This window comes from Strongylocentrotus purpuratus, unplaced genomic scaffold (assembly GCF_000002235.5).
Source record: "Strongylocentrotus purpuratus isolate Spur 01 unplaced genomic scaffold, Spur_5.0 spur5_scaffold_1, whole genome shotgun sequence".
NCBI classification, from domain to species: Eukaryota; Metazoa; Echinodermata; class Echinoidea; order Camarodonta; family Strongylocentrotidae; genus Strongylocentrotus; species Strongylocentrotus purpuratus.
In genome coordinates this window covers 33,052,723-33,074,960 of record NW_022145594.1, presented here as the reverse complement: position 1 = coordinate 33,074,960, position 22,238 = coordinate 33,052,723, and the positions used below count along the sequence as shown (strand labels likewise).

The 22,238-nt window shown below is 38.0% G+C and overlaps 1 protein-coding gene across 1 annotated transcript in view; it reads left to right on the top strand.

The window, feature by feature from the left end:
- The window catches only part of LOC762758 (dynein heavy chain 9, axonemal), a 110,988-nt gene that overhangs the window by 72,091 nt on the left and 16,659 nt on the right, over positions 1 to 22,238 (top strand). The window contains exons 61-82 of the mRNA XM_030978704.1: positions 1,593 to 1,838; positions 2,299 to 2,541; positions 3,007 to 3,212; positions 3,743 to 3,909; positions 4,684 to 4,834; positions 5,673 to 5,829; positions 6,425 to 6,704; positions 7,306 to 7,372; positions 7,705 to 7,872; positions 8,296 to 8,536; positions 9,207 to 9,426; positions 10,391 to 10,714; positions 11,448 to 11,663; positions 12,390 to 12,540; positions 13,359 to 13,361; positions 15,352 to 15,396; positions 17,371 to 17,391; positions 17,938 to 18,086; positions 18,772 to 19,028; positions 19,819 to 20,154; positions 20,586 to 20,730; positions 21,403 to 21,586. Of these exons, the coding sequence (XP_030834564.1) occupies positions 1,593 to 1,838; positions 2,299 to 2,541; positions 3,007 to 3,212; positions 3,743 to 3,909; positions 4,684 to 4,834; positions 5,673 to 5,829; positions 6,425 to 6,704; positions 7,306 to 7,372; positions 7,705 to 7,872; positions 8,296 to 8,536; positions 9,207 to 9,426; positions 10,391 to 10,714; positions 11,448 to 11,663; positions 12,390 to 12,540; positions 13,359 to 13,361; positions 15,352 to 15,396; positions 17,371 to 17,391; positions 17,938 to 18,086; positions 18,772 to 19,028; positions 19,819 to 20,154; positions 20,586 to 20,730; positions 21,403 to 21,586 (3,977 nt within the window). The remainder of the gene's footprint in view (positions 1 to 1,592; positions 1,839 to 2,298; positions 2,542 to 3,006; positions 3,213 to 3,742; positions 3,910 to 4,683; positions 4,835 to 5,672; positions 5,830 to 6,424; positions 6,705 to 7,305; positions 7,373 to 7,704; positions 7,873 to 8,295; positions 8,537 to 9,206; positions 9,427 to 10,390; positions 10,715 to 11,447; positions 11,664 to 12,389; positions 12,541 to 13,358; positions 13,362 to 15,351; positions 15,397 to 17,370; positions 17,392 to 17,937; positions 18,087 to 18,771; positions 19,029 to 19,818; positions 20,155 to 20,585; positions 20,731 to 21,402; positions 21,587 to 22,238) is intronic.

Here is a 22,238-nt window from a genome sequence, read left to right as displayed (position 1 = left end):
ATTAGTATTCATATTTCAAATTCTAAGCCCTGTTTGGTGGTCTTTGGTTGTATATATATATATATATATATGTAGGTCTGTAATGCACAGAAATAAATATTCATAATTAAAATTCTGGAAAATCCTTCGTCTTATTTAGGTAGCCCTTTTCGGTGGTTTTTTGGTTGTTTATAAGTCTGTAATGCACACAAATTAATATTCATATTTCAAATTCTGGAAAGTTCTTCATCTTTTCTAGCCCTATTTGGTGGTCTTTGGTTGTATAGTTTGGAATACACAGAAGTGAATACTCAGTCACATGTTTTGGGGGAAAGTATAAGATTGCCTGTCCTTTCAGATTGTATCTTAAAATCTCTTTTTTTTTCCGTTGGAGAGAACTAAATATGTCACTAAACTTCATGGGTACTGTTTGCTGATAATGAAGAGGGAAACTCCTAACTGGATTGATTTATGTTTGTTTGTTCTTGTGTAACTTGGAGAATAATTGTCCTTGCATTTTTTAAAAAAATTTAGTGTCTGAGATAGTTATTATAAAATCTGAACTTACAAAAATGGAAGGTAAAAAATACACATGTCTTTTTAATTTTTTGACACCAATCAATATTCTTTCGGTAGAGAAGTTATTTAGTTTACAGAATCAGGCCTGATAAAAACCTGATTTTTTTTATTTTTCCCCAATTTTTTCCCGCTTTTTTTTCTTCTTCCCGATTAAAAAAAAAAATAATCCTGATTTTTTTTTCTTCCCGTTTTGATCCTGATTTTCCCGATTTCCCTCTTATGTTCTCTATTCTTCCCTATTTTGTCCTATTTTTCCCCAATTTTTTTCTTACTCAAGGGGGGCATTGTTTAGGGGAAAACAAAAAAAAACTATTTTTTTTTAGTGCTCCCTATCACCCCTGCAGAATGCTAAGTCAATCTTGTTGACACCACACATTTTAATCCTTTTTGAGAGGGATATATATTTTATTTTGTATTTTTGATAATTACGCAGTTACGGTCATCAGAAATGGGTAGGTATTAATTGTTTTTAATTGCTAGATACAAGAATTGCATTTCCATCTTTTGAAATTGAAAAAAATCTTGCTGTTACAGATAAATTTTGGAATACATTTTTAGGGGGCTTGCAAATCCCTGATAGGGGCTTTATTGTTTATTTATTCCTCTTTTAGTCTTTATTGCTATGTTAACTTGCATATTGGTAGACAATCAGTAGACAAAAGGATCTTGTAAGTGAATTGGTTTCAAATTCAGTGTCTGTCCTCTTTTCTTCCAATTCCTGTAACATAGAAACCATTACTTACTGTCTAAATTATAGATCTGTCCATGGGCTAATCATCCTTCTTTGTTGTCCCTTGTCCTATCCATAGCTCCAGCTGACCAGAAACAAGAATTGCATTTCTATCTTTTCGACAACAACACAAATGGCATCTCTCTCTCTCTCTCCATCCCTCTCCCTAATTTGATAAATTTTGTCCCAGTTTGCAATTCCTGTAACAGAGAATGAATAGTTAGCAACTTATTGTCTAATTGTCTGTCTACAAGCATTCACTAATCATCCTTTTCCATCATCCATCTTTGTTGTCCCTTTATAGCTCCAGCTGACCATCTCGCCCGACCAGCCTCTCTTCAGCAACCTCGTCCAGCAGGACTCCGGTATAGTCACCGCCGGTGGGTACCGCAGCTCCCAGCAAGCCACCAGCAGCACCACTGGGTCGGAGGTGGAGAACACCGACCAGTACCAACCATGCTCGGAGGTCGCCGGCGTCCAGAGGCTGCTCCAGGATGCAGTGGAGGAGTACAACAAGGGACATCCAAAGATCAAGCTGACTCTGTATAAGGTAAGACTCAATGTTTAAAGCCCATCTGCACTGGTTGCACTGGTCCTTAAGGAGGGTGCTAACTGGTACCTTTACTTCCACCATCATTGTCTCAACACCCTTCTCAAGTTCTGTCTTTCAGCAGATCTCTGCTTAACTCAGAACATCCATATAAGACCTGAACAGAAGTTTGATATGGGTGAGAAATAAATGGACTAAAAGTTGTCAGAAATATTTCTGCCTTTCTTTTGAAGTTATAGTGTGCCTTCATTAATTTCTTACTTTTAGTATCAAGTTGCCTTTAATGTAAGTTAACATTTAATATCTTAAATATGTTGAATATTAATTTAAATTATTTGTATGCGCCTTGAGCATTTCTAGAGATGAATATGTTGCGCTTTATAAATATTGTTATTATTATTATTATTATTATTATTACTATTATTCACTTCCAAATTGATGATCTTTTGTCTTCATCCAGGAAACCATCCAGCGTGTCTGTCGTCTGGCCCGCATGATGATGTCAACCCACGAGGTAGGCCACGCCCTCCTGGTTGCCGATGGTAACCCGGGTCTGAGCAACCTCTTTGCTCGTCTAGCAGCCAGCCTGTGTGGGTTCAGCGTGTCTGAGATCAGTGCGGCCCCTGAGGCATCGTCTAGGAACTACAAGATAGATCAGTTCAAGGCTGACCTTGTGGCCATGTACACCAAGGCGGGAGTCAAGGTTTGTGGCATTGTAGCCTGTAGTTGTGGATTTATATTGAAATATAGCATACGAACGAGTTTTTAAAAAGGGGGTAAAAAAATTTACAGTAAAATCAGGGAACTTTTCAAAGTGAATAAGAATCAGTCAGCTAATTTTAAAAGAGCAATATGAAACACATACATGTAGTATGTTAATCGATCAACAACTGGAGAATCCAAGGCATTGTTAACAGGAAATTGGTTTTTACCTTCTAAAGTCAATTTTTTTTTCTTGGTGCAGGTCTTTATCTTGTCTTTAAATTTCAAGGAATACAATGGGGAGCAACCAAATTGTTGAATTATATAAAAATGATTCATTATTCATTCAAATGTTGCAAACTCCTGCAGTTCTAGCAGTAATGAGTGGTGTTGAATTTGCCCAATGGCTTTGTAAAACTTAATGAATGCAGTAAAAAAAAAATTATATTAATTTTTTTTCTGATAGGGTGAGAAGCTACTGCTCCTTCTGACCGAAGAGGACCTCCACGAGGAAGACTTCCTCGTGTACGTCGGCGAGTTCGTTGTGACTGGCGCCATCACGCATCTCTTCTCCAGTGAGGAGCAGACGACCATCATCAACTCCATACGCACCGAGGTCACTGCCGCAGGGCTCACCTATACGCGGGAGACAGCATGGAACTTTTTCCTCAAGTAAGAACTCACTTTGACAATAAATGTTTATAATGACTTTTGCATGTGATTTACATTCCTTTATTTTTTTCGTACCAAAGTTGATTTCCGGAAATGTAATATATCATCAATCGTATAGATCGTCATTGATTTTTCTATATTACTTTTCATTAATGAACATATATAATAACAGCTAAGGTGTACAAACATGAAATAACAAAGTGATCTGTTAATGTTAGATCAGGAGAGCTACATACATGAGCCGTGTTATTAAACAAGAAGTAGTAATCCAGCTAATTCATGCTGTCTTACACTGAAAACACATTTCTTTGGAATACATGTACCTGTACATTTTGTAGCCTTCAATGAAACTGACCTGTCTTAAGTCCAAAGCACACACAGTTATTAATGTAAATATTTATTGAAATTATGGAAATAAAAACCTCGTTTGAGGAGAAGAGAAAACAAAAAGTCCAAAGCACACAGTATTGATTGAAATGAAAAGAGTTACCGGCTCCTGACTCATTCAAATGACCATCAATCCTTACTAGGACCGTGAGGAACAACTTCCGGGTGGTCCTGATCTCCGCCGACACTGGCCAAGACTTCCAGCGAAGGTGCAGAGAGTACCCCGCCCTCACTGAGCATCTCAACTGCCACTGGTATCAGCACTGGACCAGGGAAAGGCTTGTAGACCACGCTATGGCCTACCTGCAAGGTACGGTACTCTAGTGACTGAATTGCTACATGTAGGCGATTTGCTACATTTGCTCCGGCAAAAATTGCTCTTGGCTTTATCTTATAGAAACATAGGAATAGGGCTGAGTTTCAGTTTTGTTGTCAAATTGTTGTAGACCATGCTATGGCTTACCTGCAAGGTATGTTATTCTCAAGATTGGTGAATCAACATATTCGCCGGCAACAATTGCTCTTGACTTTGTCTTATAGAAACATAGGAATAGGGCTTACTTTACGATTTTGTTGTCAGGTTAGTATCAGCATTAGGGTTAGAGTTAGGGTTCGGTGTGATGTTAGGATAGGGTTTAAGTTGTGACTTTGGTTAACGTTCAAAATCGGCAGCAGGACAAGCGTCACTGGACCACGTGCATTGCAATCTGTTTTCCATCTTGTTCTTTGACATGGGAGGAATCTATCTGGAGACAAGAATAACTTAAAAGTTCCTTTTCAATCTTGAGCTTTTACTTGTATTGAAGCACAATTTTATGAGTTTCCTGTTTCAAGAGTTGTTTCAGAACTTTGGAAACTGTCATCATGACTTGTAGAGAAACACCAATGCTACATTTTTACTAATGTGTTTTATTCTCTATTCCTATCCTTCATGGCTGTATTTAACTTGTAGTTATCTAATAATGAACTGAAATACATCATTTTTGTAGTTGTTAAAATGTAATTGACGTTACTCATTTTAGAATTTACAAAGTTTATTAAATTTATATTTATGTCTTAATGAAATGAATTTGATATTGTTTAGGTACTGAAGGGATGAACAACATCCAGCAGGAGAACCTAGCCCATCTCCTAGCAACCATGCATCTTGCTATCAGGCAGCTGGATGGAGAGGAGAAGGGACCGGGAAGATACAAGCATCTCACCAACACTACTTATGAGAAGTTTGTAGAAAGGTGAGTCCAAAGGAAGATGATGATGATGATGATGTTGAGGAGATGAGGATGATGATGATGATGGGGGTGATGATACTGATGATGAGGAGGAGGAGGAGAATAATGATTATGGTGGTTGTGATGATGATGATAACGATGATGATGACAGCTAGATGGAGAGGAGAAAGGACCGGAGAGATACAAGCATCTCACCAACACTACCTATGAGAAGTTTGTAGAAAGGTGAGTCCAAAGGAAGATGATGATGATGATGATGTTGAGGAGATGAGGATGATGATGATGATGGGGGTGATGATACTGATGATGAGGAGGAGGAGGAGAATAATGATTATGGTGGTTGTGATGATGATGATAACGATGATGATGACAGCTAGATGGAGAGGAGAAAGGACCGGAGAGATACAAGCATCTCACCAACACTACCTATGAGAAGTTTGTAGAAAGGTAAGTCCGGAGGATGATGATGATGATGATGGTGGTGGTGGTGATTATGATGAGGTGGAGGGGATGAGGATGATGATGATGGTGGTGGTGGTGGTGGTGGTGCTGGTGAGGCTGGTGAGGAGGTTGAGGAGGTTGAGGAGGAGGAGGAGGAGGAGGTTGAGGAAGCACATAAGGATGTTAAATCTTAATTTGATTTGTGCATACTAAGAATAGTGGATGACGTAATGATGTTGAGATATAATTATGTCGCAATGAGAAAAGCCCGCCAGGAATCCCATGAGACCTTGATTTCAGTCAAGATTCATTTGTAGCGCCATTTTGAACAAGATATGAATTCCAGATACATAGATTATAATTTTAAATCCCTTGGAATTTTCATATTATTTTCCTCCAGGTTTCTATCGATGTACAAGCAGCGACAAGCCAAGATCCATGAAGAACATCTGACAGTCACCAAGGCTTTACACCACATCAACAGAGAGAACAAGCTGGCCATGAGGCTCCAGAAACAACTAGAACATGAGCTTGTTGTACTGGAAGAAAGGAAAGAAGTAAGAAACTACATTGAATTCTGCTTTAGCGACCACCTGTATATGAAGACCCCCTGTCTAATAAGACCACATGTTTTGTTTCCCTTGGCAATCATTTCTCATAGAAACATGTACTATAGAAACCGTACAAAAAGTTTACCATCCATAAAGACTATTATTCTTGTCATCCTTGAGTGGTCTGTATATAGAGGTTTCACTATAAAATTCTTTTTTTTCTTAGAGTGTAAATTCATTGAAAAAAGCAGTTGGCGTTTGGTATCTTTCACCCCTAAAGAGCTGTGATAAAATCCACCATAAAACATCTTTTGGAACCTTTAGAACTGTTAATTAACTGTTTTGATATGATCCAAGGAAAATTTTATTTGCATATGGTTGCTTGTGAGTAAATTCGTCATAGAAATTTTGCATTTCTTTTTATTACACACTTTGTGAGGCGGGCCCCAACCTTTCTTCCTCCAGAGTTAGAAGCTGTGGATTTAAACAACGCTGTCAGTTGAATTAAGACTGTTTATGCTAGAAGATACAATGTGTAGAAGATAGATATCTTTTGCTTAGATTTCACTGACACATGTTTTGTTGTGTTTTAATCTGACAGGGAACCATAAAGCTACTGTCACAGATTGGTCAAGATAAGGCCATAGCAGGACAACAGGTAAAGATCGTCCAGAAACAACTGGACAGTCTGCTCAAGCTCAAACAGGCCTTACCAAAGTACGCTCTAGCCCACGAGAGGGCGGTGTACAAGACTGTCGCAGTGGTAGCAGACACCAAGAAGGTGGTCCAGACGTTGGACGTGACGAGCCTAGGAGAGCTCAGAGGAATGCACAAACCAGATGTAGACATTGAAGATCTGCTGGCTTCCATTATTATGATACGTAAGTGTGATCACTATCCCATTAACTGGTTCAGATGTTAATTTTAAAGGGGAGTGCAGTGGATTGTTGAGAGGGAAGAGGGGGAGGAGGGGGGGGGGGTGTGGTGGAGGGTTAGGTGAATAGTTAACATTTTATAGAATCAAGTTATATGCCATTGTTGCGAACATTAAAATATAAATGAATGTTTATGCAAATTGCAAGAGTATTGTTACATTTGTTTTTTATTATAGTCATATGTGAGATATCGTAGAACACATCTGTAAATTAATAACTGTCTTGTGATGTTGAGGAGCATATTATCATTTGGTCTATTCATGGTTTAGTACAAATCGTGATTAGCAGCCAATCACTAAATTTTTCCCAATAGACAGACACATATGAAAATGCATAGAATATAATATTGCAAATGGTGAAATTATACAAACCCATGGAATCAGTTTGTAATTACCTAACCAATATTTAATCCTACGTATAAATTGTATTGTTTGAACACATGTCAAATATGTTGTCAAATTGAATGGAAGAAAATAAATGTTCATTTGAATTTAATTGAATTGAATGAGTAAATACACTGTATATTGATCTTTTATTTTCCTCACAGTGAAATCTCCCTCATCTGATTTGACCTGGAGCAAAGGAGCTAAACGGCAGATGGCAAACATTGAAAGGTACGGGTTATATCATTTATGACTACTGTGTTAAATAAAAATAATAATAATAATAATAATAAGATATTTCTATATTGCAAATTGCATATTGCCTCTAAGCGGTTTAAAAAGAAAATAGTTGATAAGTAAAGGAAACAGAATTTGCATTACAAACTACATCAATTCAATTAACATTAAAACTTGGCAAATGAAATAATACATGTACATAATTACAAACCACTTACAACCAAAATACAAATAGTTCATGAATTTATAGTATCCTACGTTAATCTACAAAAATTAATTGTAAAATGAAATGACGTCCTGTACTCGTTTCTGTTCAATGATTCAAGATTCAACGAGGAACTTGCTTCCTTTGATGACTCAGAGCTTCCGGAGTCCACTCTGAACCTGGTGGAACCGTACCTTAAGAAGTCCTCCTTCCAGGCCAAGAACATGCTGAGGAAGAACAACAACGCCGCTGCTGCCTCTCTCTGTAACTGGGTACGAGGGGTCTGCAGGTGAGTTGAGCTTGGTCATTACTAAGTTATTTGTGAAAACATTCCTGAATATGTAGCTGGTGCTTGTAAGAAAATGAGGTTAGAATAGCTCCTGGATGTGTGGAATGCCCGGCCCCCCCCCCCCATTCTGTGGTCGGGGGGACCGCATGCGTCTTCCCAAAATTTCAGGTAAAGGGGTACTTTTGATTTTCACACCAGAGAAGGGGGGGGGGGGGAGGGGGGCTTTCAAAAAGAAGGAACATGCATACACTGAGTGGGGGGAGGGGGGGAGGGGTATAATGACCTCTCTTAAGTGTCTTAGCAAAATTCTGTGGCACAAAAAAGAAGCAGCATGAATGCAAAAGACATGATGTCTTCTCTACTTTAATACTGGTCTATTGAGAATCAAGCTTTATTAACTGTGACCTTTGACCTGCCTTCTAGATATCACCGTCTGATGATCTCGAAGGTGAAGCCGCTTCACAGGAAGGTTGAAGAGACGAGAGTGGCCATCGAGGAAGCGGAACACAAGCTCTCCATGCTGGAGAACAAGAAGAAGGCTCTGGAGGAGAGACTCACGGACCTTGCGCTCAGCTTCGAGAGTGCCACGGTGGACAAGAATGACCAGGAAGACTTGTCCAGAAAGATGACCAAACAGCTGGACACTGCCAATAGATTCAGACATGTGAGTTTGTTATGTTAGATCAACCTTTCATTTATAAGTACTTCCTATTAAGTATGTTTCTCTCCCAGATGAGGTAAATGGGTACCTGGCAGGAATTAATTCCTTGAAATTTTAGAGCGCTGTAATGGTAGCTAGGCTAAAGTCGGGATAATAATTAATGCACCTCGGAATAGAATTTCTAGATAGACTGCACTATAGAAATGCCTATGATTATTATTATTATTATAGATCAAGTTTAAAAGGTCACATATTTGTACTTACCATTTGGGGAATTAACATTTCAAACTCCTAGTTTTATATCTCATGAAAAGCAGTACATACAACAACAGTTAATTGTACCATTTATTAATAGTGAAAATGATCTCAAGCAATTTCCCAACAGTACAGATGCTATTTAATGTGATCATGCTCCAGCAGCAGTTCTCGATGGTCAATATCTAAAAGTAGTAAAATCCCAAAATTAAATTGTTGACCCAACATTATATATGTACATACATGTAACTCTAACCCTTATCCTAAATTATCTTTTACAATCATAGCCAAGAGCAAATGTTGCAGGAGCACATGTGGGATCACCATCCTTCCTTTCATTATTGTTTGAGGATATGTGTCTGTTTTTGTTATTGTTCGTTTTAACGTTTCTCATATTTTCTAAATTTGATTCTCATAGATTCTAGCAATGGAGCATCAGCATTGCCTCCAGATCTGCCAGTCCCTCCCCCAGCGAGAGTTTGCCATCTCCGGTGCCATTGCCATGGCAGGGGCCTTCACGACCTACCTGGGACCCTACGACCCCAAGTTCCGTCGATCGGTTCTTACGGTCCATTGGCCGCTGTGCCTTCAAGAGAGAGGTGTTCCTCTTGTCATCGATGCCATAGATCCTATGAAAGGTAAGGATATTCTCATTTCATTCTTACCCGACAATTGGAGGTGAATTCTTCCACATCAAAACTGGGGGGTGTTTTATAAAGCTATTCCTAAAGTTTCGCGTGACTTTACGAACGACTTGAATATGAAGTGCCAGATAGGATGCCCAAAGTTTTTCCTGATGTTTTAACGAAGTGTTACTATATTTCCAATAACTTCAAATAAATTATGGCAAAAAATAGACATTGCATTAAAAATGTTTGTTATAATAAGGATGTTAGTCTACATCTGCACAGTTCAACTTTGGTTGATGTAGTTAAAAATGATTGAGCCTCCCATTTGGCTTTTCATATGCAAGTCATTTGTAAAGTCAAGCGTAACTTTACGAACAGCTTTTTGAAACAACCCCCTGGTGTGCTAATTTTTAAAGGAGGATTATTATTTTAAGTAGAATCTATTTGACATAGTGACAAGTTCCGAAGGGCTGGGCACCCATCAAAATGTCCTCGAACATACACAAATACTCTGTATTACAAATATAGTGATTTAGATCTTGCTCTAGAAATGTATCGTTACTTAGCAGAATTGATAGTAGTACTTAGGATAAAAGTGGCTTCTGATTTTGTTTTTATAGCATGAGAATAGTCACTTAATCCTCCTGTTTGCAAATTTTTAGCTTGCATTTATTGGACTAACAGGAACCGTTGCATAAAACTGACCATTGATGGCAACTTTGCTGTCCATGTTATCTACCATGGCAGCATCACTCAACAGCCACTCAAATCAAGATCTTCATGGAATAATGGCAATGTTACCAAAAATTTAGGTTTTATTCAACGAGGCCCTTTAATACAAGAAAGTGATTACGAGTACCCTTTTGTTTTCAGAAATAAAATTAGTACTAGTGCTGAGGAATGTACTTGTGCATGTATGTATTGTATGCTTTTGATAATAAATGTATATGGATTCATATCTTGTGTTGTATAGGTTGGATTGTTGAATGGGCCATCCATACGTCCCCCAAGACCCGGGCCAACACCGGAATGGGTAGCGCTCTCCCGCCATTAGACTTCGGCCAGCGAGACAGCGAAGGAACTCCAGCGCAACGCCAAGAAGATGACAGCAAGACGCCGGTGAACGAAGGAGAGACAGAGATTGAAGGACAGACGGAGAATGAAGGAAAGACAGGAGAAGAGGATGGTGAGAAGAAGGAAGAGGAAGGAGGGGATGAAGGAGGAGAGGATGATGAGAAGAGTCAAGAGATGAAGGAGAAAGAAGAGGAGATGAATGCCTTACTATCTCAGACACAAGGTACAGTATACAATTATGAAATGCCATGAGAATGTCAGGGGTGTGTTTCACAAAGACTAAGATCAACTTTAAATTGGACTTAACTATGGCAGGCCATTCATGCCACTGGTTGCACTCACCATTATGATTTTAGATAATATTTTTCCCTTCAATAATGAACTATCAAAAAGTGTAAATTCTGCAGATTTGTAACCATTATTTGTACATCCCTTGAGAGACCAATGCCAGTAAATGGTGAGAGCAAACAGTGGCATGAACGGCCTGCCATGGTTAAGTCCAACTTACAGTTGATCTTAGTCTTTGTGAACCACTCCCCTAGTCAGTGACCAAGTCAACCTGGCTATGACTATTTTGCAGAAGAGCACAGTCCCAGAGGAAAATGATCCTCTTCACATCACTAAGGGTTCCATAGTTCGACACTTGAGTACAAGAAGTGTATATTTGATTTATATCTGTCATCTTTAACTAAAGCTCAGATTTACCGATGATCGAAAGAAAAAGATATCAAACAGAAAGCATTTAGAAAAACATCATAAAATCAGAAGAAGAAGGAAGTCATAAGTTCTCAGAGAGCGAGAGAAAATACAACCAAGAGTTTTACCACTTTAATATGTTAATTTTTCTCTCATATCAGCCAATGTATCTTATTCATCCCAATGTTTTCATGCTCTGTGAAGGAAAGGGACTACATTCATTCTTCATAATTGGTTTTCATTTTGCTTTCCTCTTACAGAGGGCCAAGACACCCCACGTAACGAGCAGCCCGCAGCACCGGCTGCAGAGGAACCCCCGCGAGGCTTCACAGCTCTCAGTGAGATCGCAGAAAGCCAGCATGCTTACGATGTAGATGCATTCCCTCAGATAGGGAGCGCAGAGTACCAGCGCTACGTCCAGTCACTCATCAAACTGCTGGTGGGAGAGAAGTGTGTACACGACTGGGGAACTAAAGGTAAGTCTGAATACATTTTGGGGGCTGTGTTCTTACTTGTCATCAGTGTGCATATCTTGTTATGTCAGTTTCTTATTTGTTGATACAGTCGAACCTGCTTTAGGGACCACCTGTATAGAAAGACCACCTGTCTACAAAGATCACTTTTCTTGTCTCCCTTGGGTAATCTTAATAGGCAGGTTTCATGTTACTATTAAAACAGAATGTATGCTGTTAAGGAGATGTATGTACAAGACTGTGGGATGAAGGGCACATTCTTAATATTTTTTAGGCTGTGTTTACATCTATTCAAGATCATTGAAGTATGTTTTTACAGGACAGGTAATAAAAACAATCTGTAATATTTTAAATCACCAGCCAAGCAGCAGTTGGAGAGAAATGTGTATATGAACATGAGACCTAGTTTATTTCTTAATGAGTTATTTAGGCTGTGTTTACATCTACTCAAGATCATTGGAGTATGATTTTACAGTATAGATAATAAAAACAATCTGTAATAGTTTAAACCACCAGCCAAGCAGCAGTCGGAGAGATTCGTGAACATGCCAATGGAACCTATTGTATTTTTCAATGCATTAGTTTGGCTGTGTTTACATCTACCTTAGATCTAATAATAAAACAATACAGTATAAGAGTAAAGATGAAAATGAAAGTTGACATCTAGATATATCTTGATTCCTTTTTGGTGTAACATAATCAAAACTTATTTGTTTTTTGTCCATCTAGGCCTTAGCTTGAGACAGATGGAGAACCTTGCCATCCAGAAGTCGTCATGGCAACGACCTCCGTACCTGATTGACCCTGACATGGAGGGAGTGCGTTGGTTACGAAGAATGATCTACCAGGAAAGACTTGTGAACATTGATATGCAGACAAGGTAAGCAGACCAGCATCCTTTATTCTCTCGTCAAATTGCTCGCCTCGCATCTTCCAAAGTACGCATTAGTACAAGATAAAGTATTGATCGATATAAAGTAGACACTCTCCTACTGGGTCACGCGTTTCTGAATGTATTATTCCATAGACTTTGGAGTGACTTGCTGTGAGGGTGTATACTTAACTGCAAGCAATACTGTATGCCATAGTCTGTTTAATTCTGAACATCTTGTCTTTGATAGTTTCAGTATCTGTGCTGTATTGCCAAAAGAGCTGCCCATTGGGTTCATCATGCATTGTTCAATTATTTGCTCCCTATAAGAGTGTACTGTATAGACAAATTTAGATGTAGGGGATTGCACTTAAAACCTTTTCATGTAGACCCTGTAGAAAATTGCATAGATCCCCATGTGTTTTTAAGTTTTGTAGAGGAAGTTGGAGAGTTTCTTGTAGACAAGCCAAATTGCCATGTAAATGGACAGAAGCAAAATTACCTTGTAAAAAGAGAGAAGCAAATTGCCTTGTAGATAGAAAGAAAGAAAACAAAGTTGCAGAAGGGAAGTACATGTAGTTAGACCATAAAGTCTGCACATTTAGATATTTAGAAAGTATATTTTTGATGTGTAGAAATACACTGCTCTCTACACAATGTTCTGAAACCTAGATGCATTTTGTGTCCCAAAATTAGTCTTGCTAGAGAATATATAATACTATATGCTTGTATTTTATCACTGCCAGTTTATAAAAAGTTGTAATACCACTTCTTTTTTTCCCCTTCATCTTGTTCATGCATGTTCTATTTGTCATTGACTTCGTTAGATGGTAAGTTTCAGAATTCATAAATATGATTTCTCTTTTTTCATGAATGTACTTTTCTAACTTTGAATTGATTTGGATTTAGGATTGTGCTGGTAAAGGGGTGTATATAATTTGAGTTATGTGACATATTTGGTGTTGTGTTGGTGTATTGTTTTGTCGGTAGTGGGCATTAAACGTACAGTATGCACGGTGTAGAAGGAGCTCTGGGTCAAGAAGGGCACTTTTAATTAAATATTTGAGTACTTATTGAATATGAAGTTGAACTTGACCTCCTCCCCCCCCCCCCAAAAAAAGGGGGGGGGGGAATGAAAGGAAGCCATTCCAAATTTGTTTTCATTTGTGGAAAATTAGAAGCTTGTAATGAGATTGTTGGAAATGTTACAACTCTCTTATTATTGGTTCGATTTACTTCAAACTTTTGGATTCTGTTTCTCATATTTTTTATGCCTCCGCCACCGAAGGTGGTGCCGGAGGCATCATGTTTTCGGGTTGTCCGTCCGTACGTCCGTCCGTCCGTACGTCCGTACGTCCGTCCGTCCGTCCGTCCGTCCGTCCGTCCCGTTTGACCGTTATCACAATATCTCAAGAACCATTAAAGATTTAAACTTAAGACTCGGGAATAGTATTTATCACCATAGGAAGACGATCTGATTAGATTTTGGAGTACGTAGGTCAAAGGTCACAGGTCACAGAGGTCAACTTATGAAATTCCTTGTATTGAGTTTGTTAGCGCGATATCTCAAGAACCATTTGAGATTTAAACTTCAAACTTAAGGATAGTATGTATCACCATAGGAAGACGATCTGATTAGATTTTGGAGCACGTATGTCAAAGGTCAAGGGTCACAGAGGTCAACTTATGAAATTCCATACATTGAGATTGTATCATGATATCTCAAGAACCACTGGAGATTTAAACTTCAAACTTAGTGATAGTGTGTATCACTATAGGAAAACAATCTGATTACATTTTGGAGCATGTAGGTCAAAGGTCAAGGGTCATAGAGGTCAACTTATGAAATTCCATACATTGAGATTGTTATCATGATATCTCAAGAACCACTGGAGATGTAAAAACTTCAAACTTAAGGATAGTATGTATCACCATAGGAAGACGATCTGAGTAGATTTTGGAGCACGTAGGTCAAAGGTCAAGGGTCACAGAGGTCAACTTATGAAATTCCATACATTGAGATTGTTATCATAATATCTCAAGAACCACTGGAGATTTAAACTTCAAACTTAATGATAGTGTGTATCACCATAGGAAGACAATCTGATTAGATTTTGGAGCACGTAGGTCAAAGGTCAAAAGCCACAGCGCACATTATGAATGCAAAAACAGCTTGTGATCGCGTTATCTCAAGAACCGATTGATGGATTCATGCCAAAATTAGGTCATGTTTGTTACTTGCAGAGCCAATGAACTGAGTAGATTCTTGGTTCATAAGGTCAAAGGTCAAAGGTCATGGGCCCATTATGTATGCAAAAATAGCTTGTGAACGCATTCTCATTAGAACTGACAGATGGATTACTATTTAACTCAGAACATCTTGCAGAGCCAATGAACTGAGTAGATTTTATGGTCATGAGGTCAAAGATCAAAGGGTCATATATGTATATGAGATATTGCTTGTAATCACAATATTCTGAGAACCTGTCAATGGATTACCATTGAACGTGAATTCAATTTTTTTTTTCTGTTTTGGTTTGTAAAATTGCTCTATAACGGAGGCATCATTTTCGACTGCGCGCAGTCGAATTCCATCTAGTTTAAGCCTTCATTCAAACGAAGTTATTACAAAGTTTGGATTGCTCTTTAATCATCATTATCAAATACAATATAATAATTGATATTTACATGTAATTAATATTATTTATAAATCATTATCTCTCTTTTTAACATTATCAGTTTCAATGTAATTGATATTAAGTAACTTTTCTTTCTAAATTTTTATATCTCTAATTATCATTGGTCCTGTTTTGTTTATAGGAGACATCAACAAATCCATGTGTATTCTAAAGACACATTTGAATTGTAAGATCTCTTTGCATGCCATTGCATGAACTAATATATCTCACTCATACATCTTAATCATTCATCTCACTTTCTTGTAGAACTCAAAACTTACATAGACTGAGAAAAAATCATTAAAAAAAGAAAAAAAAAGATACATTTTAAAGAATTTTGGACTGGACAATGAAATACCATGCTTTTTTAAAAGTCTTTGGAAATCCTCTTGAAGCATTATTGTAAAATATTACTGGCTTAAAAGATGCCAATGCATGAACTAACATATCTTACGCATATCACTCTCTCATAGTACTCACAACTGACAGCTAGCCCATTTCATTTTTAACAAAAACAGACATTCTAAAGCATTATGGGATTATGAAATTATGTACCGGTAATACATTTAAATCACAGTTATTGGACATCTTGAAGAAGTATTGTGAAATACTGATGTCTTAAAAGCTACAGTTAGCTGAAGTTCTATTTGTTTTCTTCTTGAAAGAATATGCTAGATATTCCTTCAGTAAAAACACAGGGAAGAAGTGTAATTTTAATGAAACGCTATCACTCATTTTCAGTTCATGAGTTTCATTGTAGTTATACAGAAGACATTTTTATACTACAAGCATTAACTGAAATAGTGTTGTTCAAGCCACACAAACTTTTGAATAAATCATCAGAGCCTATTAAAAGTCTAATTCATATTAGAACTCACACTTCATGAATATTAGTAGCATAAGCAACCACACATCATCAGCGATTTATTATGCAACATCTGCACTTCATTAGTTTAGATGCCATCTACACATTCTATACCTTTTAGGAAACTCATATTTTTCATAAGTTTAGAAGTAAGATCCTGGTACAGAAATTAGGGGAAAAATAGCCACCTCCATGATGTACATGTGACCATATGTATATCCTGTTTTGTCAGAATGTGAGCTGTATTTCAGTGAGGCTTTAATTTTCAAATAACCATTTTTGTGTGACCTGCAAATCGTGCCTGTTCATACCATTTTGCACACATGACTTTAAAAAACGAATTGAGAGTGATTCCTTTCTCCTTTTTAAGCTTCTACCTTGTTATCCTCCTTCTCACCCCCCTCCCCATCTCTCCCTTTTCCTATTGTTACCACCTCCCCTCTTCCCCTATGTCCTTTCTCTGTCCCTCCCCTTACCCCACCCCAAGCTAGTGTGGACATGCTTATTTGATTCATGCACGTTTTACAATAACAAGCACCCTAGAACACAATGGCCTCCTGCACAATACCGATAGTTTAGACTCACTCTGCACCTTGAATGCCTCAGCATGCTGTTTATAACATTGAAATTCCCTTTTCAAATTAGAAAGTTTGATTTTGTAAAATGTAGTTGTCTGCTTGAATGATTTTTCTCAACGCCTGCACCTGGGCGATTTGCATGTGCATCATATTGTATGACCCATTATAGAGATTCAGTTATTTATTTGTAATATTTCATGAAAAAACTGTAATCGAATGAGACTTCACGATATAATGCAGTGTCCCATTCCCCTGTATAATTAGCTTGGTTTGATGGCAAAATATACAATATAAGTCATGTAGTGTGTTTTTCCAAACTTTATTATCATACACATTATCCTTTTCAAAGTTGTATACATTGTGCATATTATTGAGTATTTTGTAATTGTACTTACGGTATACAAATGCATACCAATTAGACATCATGATGAACCATATTATACACTTCATGATTTATACTACAGATAATACAAACAAAGTAATCGTAGCTTCACTAGCTTTTTTTTTTAATTCTTCAATTTGGACATCTCACATATACTGTATACAACTACTTTACAGTATGCAAAACAAGATTTTTTAAATAATTTTTTTAAATGCTCATTTATAGTAGGTAATTGTTAAAGCTTATGTTGGCTCGTACGTAATGCACTGTATTTTTGAAAAATTCATATCTGACATATTTTGTTTGACTGATTTCCATTGCAATGCTTGCCCATAGCCATGTGGAAAACAAGATTGGGTAGGTCTTTATATCAAGTGCTCTTGTTTTGTTTTGCTTGAAATGTGCGTACCTTATTGTGTTTTCTATGATGTCAATGATACTTTTTCCACCAAGAAGCCACCTATGAATCTATACATTTAAACATGCTAATTCTTGCCTTTAGAGAAAATTAAGGTTAATTTATATTAAGAATTTTTGTTATTGTATCTAAATCTACATCTACTTTGTAATGACAGGTGAGGTTTATTATCAGTAAATTTATTACTAAATTTTTCTGTATTTTACAGCTCTATTTTATGGTAATCCAGGATGGTTTAGTTTTAATAGTGTTTGATGTGTTGTGACAGTGGTATATTAGATAAATTAAGACTTTAAACATCTTTCACCTCAACTCACATATTTAGAAGAATTCATTTCTTCATGAACATCAATTGTAGGATGTAAATGTCTTGTAGAGCTTATTCTAGTCTGTAAACTGTCTTTGGAATTGAAATTCGCTTATTCAAATGTATTCTTAGAAATTATTTTAAGAAATAACAATCTGCTACCTATCTACTGGATCAGGTTCGACCCATCCATGGTGGTGCGTATAGAGAAGGCCATTCTAGGAGGGCGCCCTCTGTTGATGATGAACAGTGTAGACTGTGTGGATTCCATGTCAGCTCCCCTCATCCACCATGCCAACCATGGCACTGAAGAGGGCGGTAGTGGAGGTAGGTCAAAGAAGGGTTAAAGAGTGAATTCCTATACTGCGATATTTCATTCTGTATTTTCATAGCGGAAAATAAGTTAATAAATAAATCAAGTGTTGGTATGATGGATTTTGTCTGTGATAGAAATAAACATGCATTTATTAAGTTATCGATGAAGGCACTTTTGACCAACCTCAGCTCAATAGCATTGTATGTATAAACATTAAGGATTGATATTGTTACAGTGAAGTGTAGGGTCAAAGTCTGCACTTTTCATTAGGTCATGAAAAAGAAGAGAAAAAGTTGTTCACAAAAACAACCTGTACTAAATTCTTTGAAAATGAAATGGGCTCTACAGAAAACAAGGGTTTTAGGAAGTGGGTTGAACACTGCATGTCTATATAGCCCTTCCAAAACAGGGAAATTTGGTGAATGATCTGTATCAAGAAGGTATCAACAAGCCTTCCTGCAATATCAAATTTTAATATTTTAATATCACATTTCCACTACCATAAATGTTCTCTTCAAATAATGTGGATGCAGACTGCTCTGTTATGAGAACTTTTGCTCACTTAATCTGTAACTGTTCAAGTAAATAAGGATTACCCCCATTGGTCTTCTTGATTTTGATATGTATCCACATGTCAACAAACTGTCCATCAATGACTGAGTTCATCATTCATTTATCACATTCCCAACACTATAGACGCTCGTCTCATCAAATACTGCGGACGCAGGTTACTCGGTCACGAGAACTTCCGTGTCACCATGGCTACCACCAACATGTACCCCAACTTCAGCGCCAGAACGGCGTCAGCGACGACCATGATCAACTACAACGCCTCTCCTGAGATGCTACGAGAAGAGCTTCTGGATAGAGCGTTCGCCAGAGTCATGCCCATGCTGTACTTGGAGAAGAAGAAGGTGTTGAGAGCTATTCAGCAACACAAGGAAACCTTACAGGTAAGATTGGCAGGTTTAGTGCTGTTTGGTCTACAACCAGTACGTGTACTAACCAATTGGTTTTCATTTAGTCTAGTTTCTAGTCGTTTTAATTTCCAGTTTGTCTAATGCCCATTTCATCTACAATCTATATGGTCTAATACTCATTTAATCATAAATTATATTCATCTGATCGTTATTAGACTTTATAGATAGTAGACAAAATGGGCATTAGACAAACTGGGAATTAGACTAACTGGTTATTAGATGTAATGAGCAATAGATCTAATGGGTAGTAGACTTATATGAGATTAGTCCAAATGGAAATTAGACCACATGGCTATTAGCATAAAATCTAGATTAATATCCTGCTGTAAATTGTGGCAGGGATTTGAACCCTGTACCTTGTGGTCCAGAGTCCAAATACTTTACCACTAGACCACAACACCTCTACCTGCATATTTGGTGTTATCTTTCCATACCAGTTTGACTCAACCGATAACAGTAATATTCTTTTCAAAGTGTCGTATTGGAGTGGTTTAAGCACTTGACTTGAAATTCAAAGGTCGTGGTTCAATCCCTGATATGGCACTAATGTCCTTTGTATTGGCAAGGCATTAATCTTTATTTGCCACACTCGACCCAGGTGAGGTAAATGGGTACCTGGCAGGAATTAATTCCTTAAAATGCTGGAGCGCTGTATACGGCAACTAGGCTAAAGCCGGGGTGATGATAAATGCGCCTTTGAAAAGAATTTCTAGATAGACAGCGCTATAGAAATGCCTAATATCATTATTATTATCCTATCCAGTTCCTGGAAGACAAGCTCCTCCAAGTCCTCGAGGGTGAGGTCTCCTCCCAGGAGATCACCACCCACACTGAGTACGTGTCCTCCATCGTCGACCACAAGGAGACCGTCTTTGCCCGTCTGGAGGCCGCGGAGCAGGCCCTCTTCCAGCTGGAGCGCATCAGGGACCAGCTGCTGCCGGTGTCCAAGAGGGGCGCGATGCTGTACTCCGTGGTGCAGAGCCTCCAGGGCATGCAAAGGGAGTATAGGGTCTCGCTGCCTATGTTTCTTTGGATGTTTGATCAAGCAGTGGGAGAGGAACTGCCCCCAGAAGTAGCCCAGGAGGAAGACTGGCATGATGTAAGTAATAGCGCGTCATCAATATTGTAGTCGCAGATTTACGCATACTTCAAATATTTGAGAAAATCATGAAGCCTAAGAGACTAATTCACACATTAATCGTTACTAAATGTGGCAGTGATTCATCTTGTCTTAATTCATATTGCACAAATATTTTGTTGCTATGCTGGGAAAGACCCTTCCAAACTGGAAGGTATTCATAGGTTAGTATTGCAGTAGAGTGTGGCATGAATAAAATTTTAATGTTGTTGTGAACTGGTCTATTAAGAGCTCACATCTGAAAGCAATATCATTGCACATTGCACTAGATTTATTTTTATTCTCTAATTAGAATGCCTGTTAATTCTTTGAAAACACAGTCAGATACTTTGTAAATACGGAGAGCAATAATCAGAAATACAAATATATGCTTCTTCTTTTGTTGATGGTAGGCTGCAACTGGAAGTGATGATGAAGATGATCCTCGTCATGGTAAAGTGGCTCCACCTCCCAGGCTTAGTAGCGCCTCGACACGCATCTCTGAGAAGAAGATTACCATCCCTGATGGAGGAGGAGAGGGGCAGGAGGCCGGAGCAGGTAATCATAGCTGCCAACCACTCCTATTTTTTGGGGAAAATTCCCTTTTTTGACCTTCAAGCTATTGTTTTGAACTCTAGATTCCTCCCCTTTTCTGAAATATACAAAATAGACTGTATTCCTAATTTTGCCTTGAGAGGGATTCCTAATTTTTGCTATGAAAGGTTGGCAGGTATGGGTAAGAAGTATGTTGGTGATTGTGAGGTGTGGGAGGAGAGAAAGAGAGAGAAAGACAGAGAGAGAGGGAGAGAGAGAGAGAGAGAGAGACAGAGAGAGAGAAAGAGAGAGAGAGAGAAAGATAGGAGAAAGAGTAAACAGCAATTGGCAGCTAGTTTGCACATACATTTTAAAACTATTTTATGAATTGATGGCAAGTCTCCCAGGAACCTATTCTTTACAAGCTATGCTTTTCTATAAGTTCCTGCACATTTCACAGTTTTGTGCTTTTCTTTTCTGGGTTTCCTTTAAATGATAATAGTTGTCAAACAAATTTGATGATATGTAACTTTGTAGTCTGATTTATTTGTCAATTACAATAATCATTTTTTTTAAATGATGAAACAATATGTATTTCATGTATATTTGGTTATCTGTATTGTATCTGCATGTGAAATATGAAACCAATAAACTCAAATTTTCCATTTCATTTTCTCTTCTTTCCTTTTGACCCAGAATCAGCCGCTGAGGAAGACGAAGACAGCACTGAAGGCCCTGCCGGCACGTCAGTCCCAGACATAGTGATTCCTGATGTACCAACCTTCCCTTCAGGAGGCTTGGAATACACCAACCTCTCTGCTAACCAGGTCAAACAGCTTGTCGACTGCCTCACACAGACAGTATTCCAGAATGTTAGACAGTAAGTAGTTGTATATAACCATGTTTTATCCGACTGATGCAAGTCACGTGTGGAGTCCCTCATGGCTCAATGTTAGGTCCTCTTTTATTTTTATTGTACATATATGATATAAATTATTGTTCAAACATTTTTGAAATTTGTTCTTTTTGCTTTTTGTAAGTAGATGGATTATCAGGACCCTGTCTTGGAAAGAGTTGCGATTGATCTGGATTGGCTGCAAGTCCCCCAATCAATCGCAAACTTACAAACTGCTAAAACATTACTTGATTGTGATTGATATCATTGTGTGATCAACTTTAATCCATCGTAGCTGTTTTTAATACAGGGCCAAAGAATGGGAAATTACTGGAAATGGTTGTGATTGTTTGTATGGACTGTACCTGGCTTTTTAAGCTGAATTGGGAAACATGTGGAAATGTACAATAGTGATAACCCAGACAAGTTCAGTTAAAATTTTAACTTCAATGTCAGCACAGGAAACATATGGCTGCAAGAAAGGAGCGTATTCCTATCATCTGCCTAAAGCTAGACGGGCCATATCCCCTATTGTTTTATAGAGAATTAATGCTCGTGGGCTATCGGCCCACAATAGTTCCTGAAGCCGACAAATGGCCCATTGTTTACATCAAATTACCACCCCTAAAAAGATAAA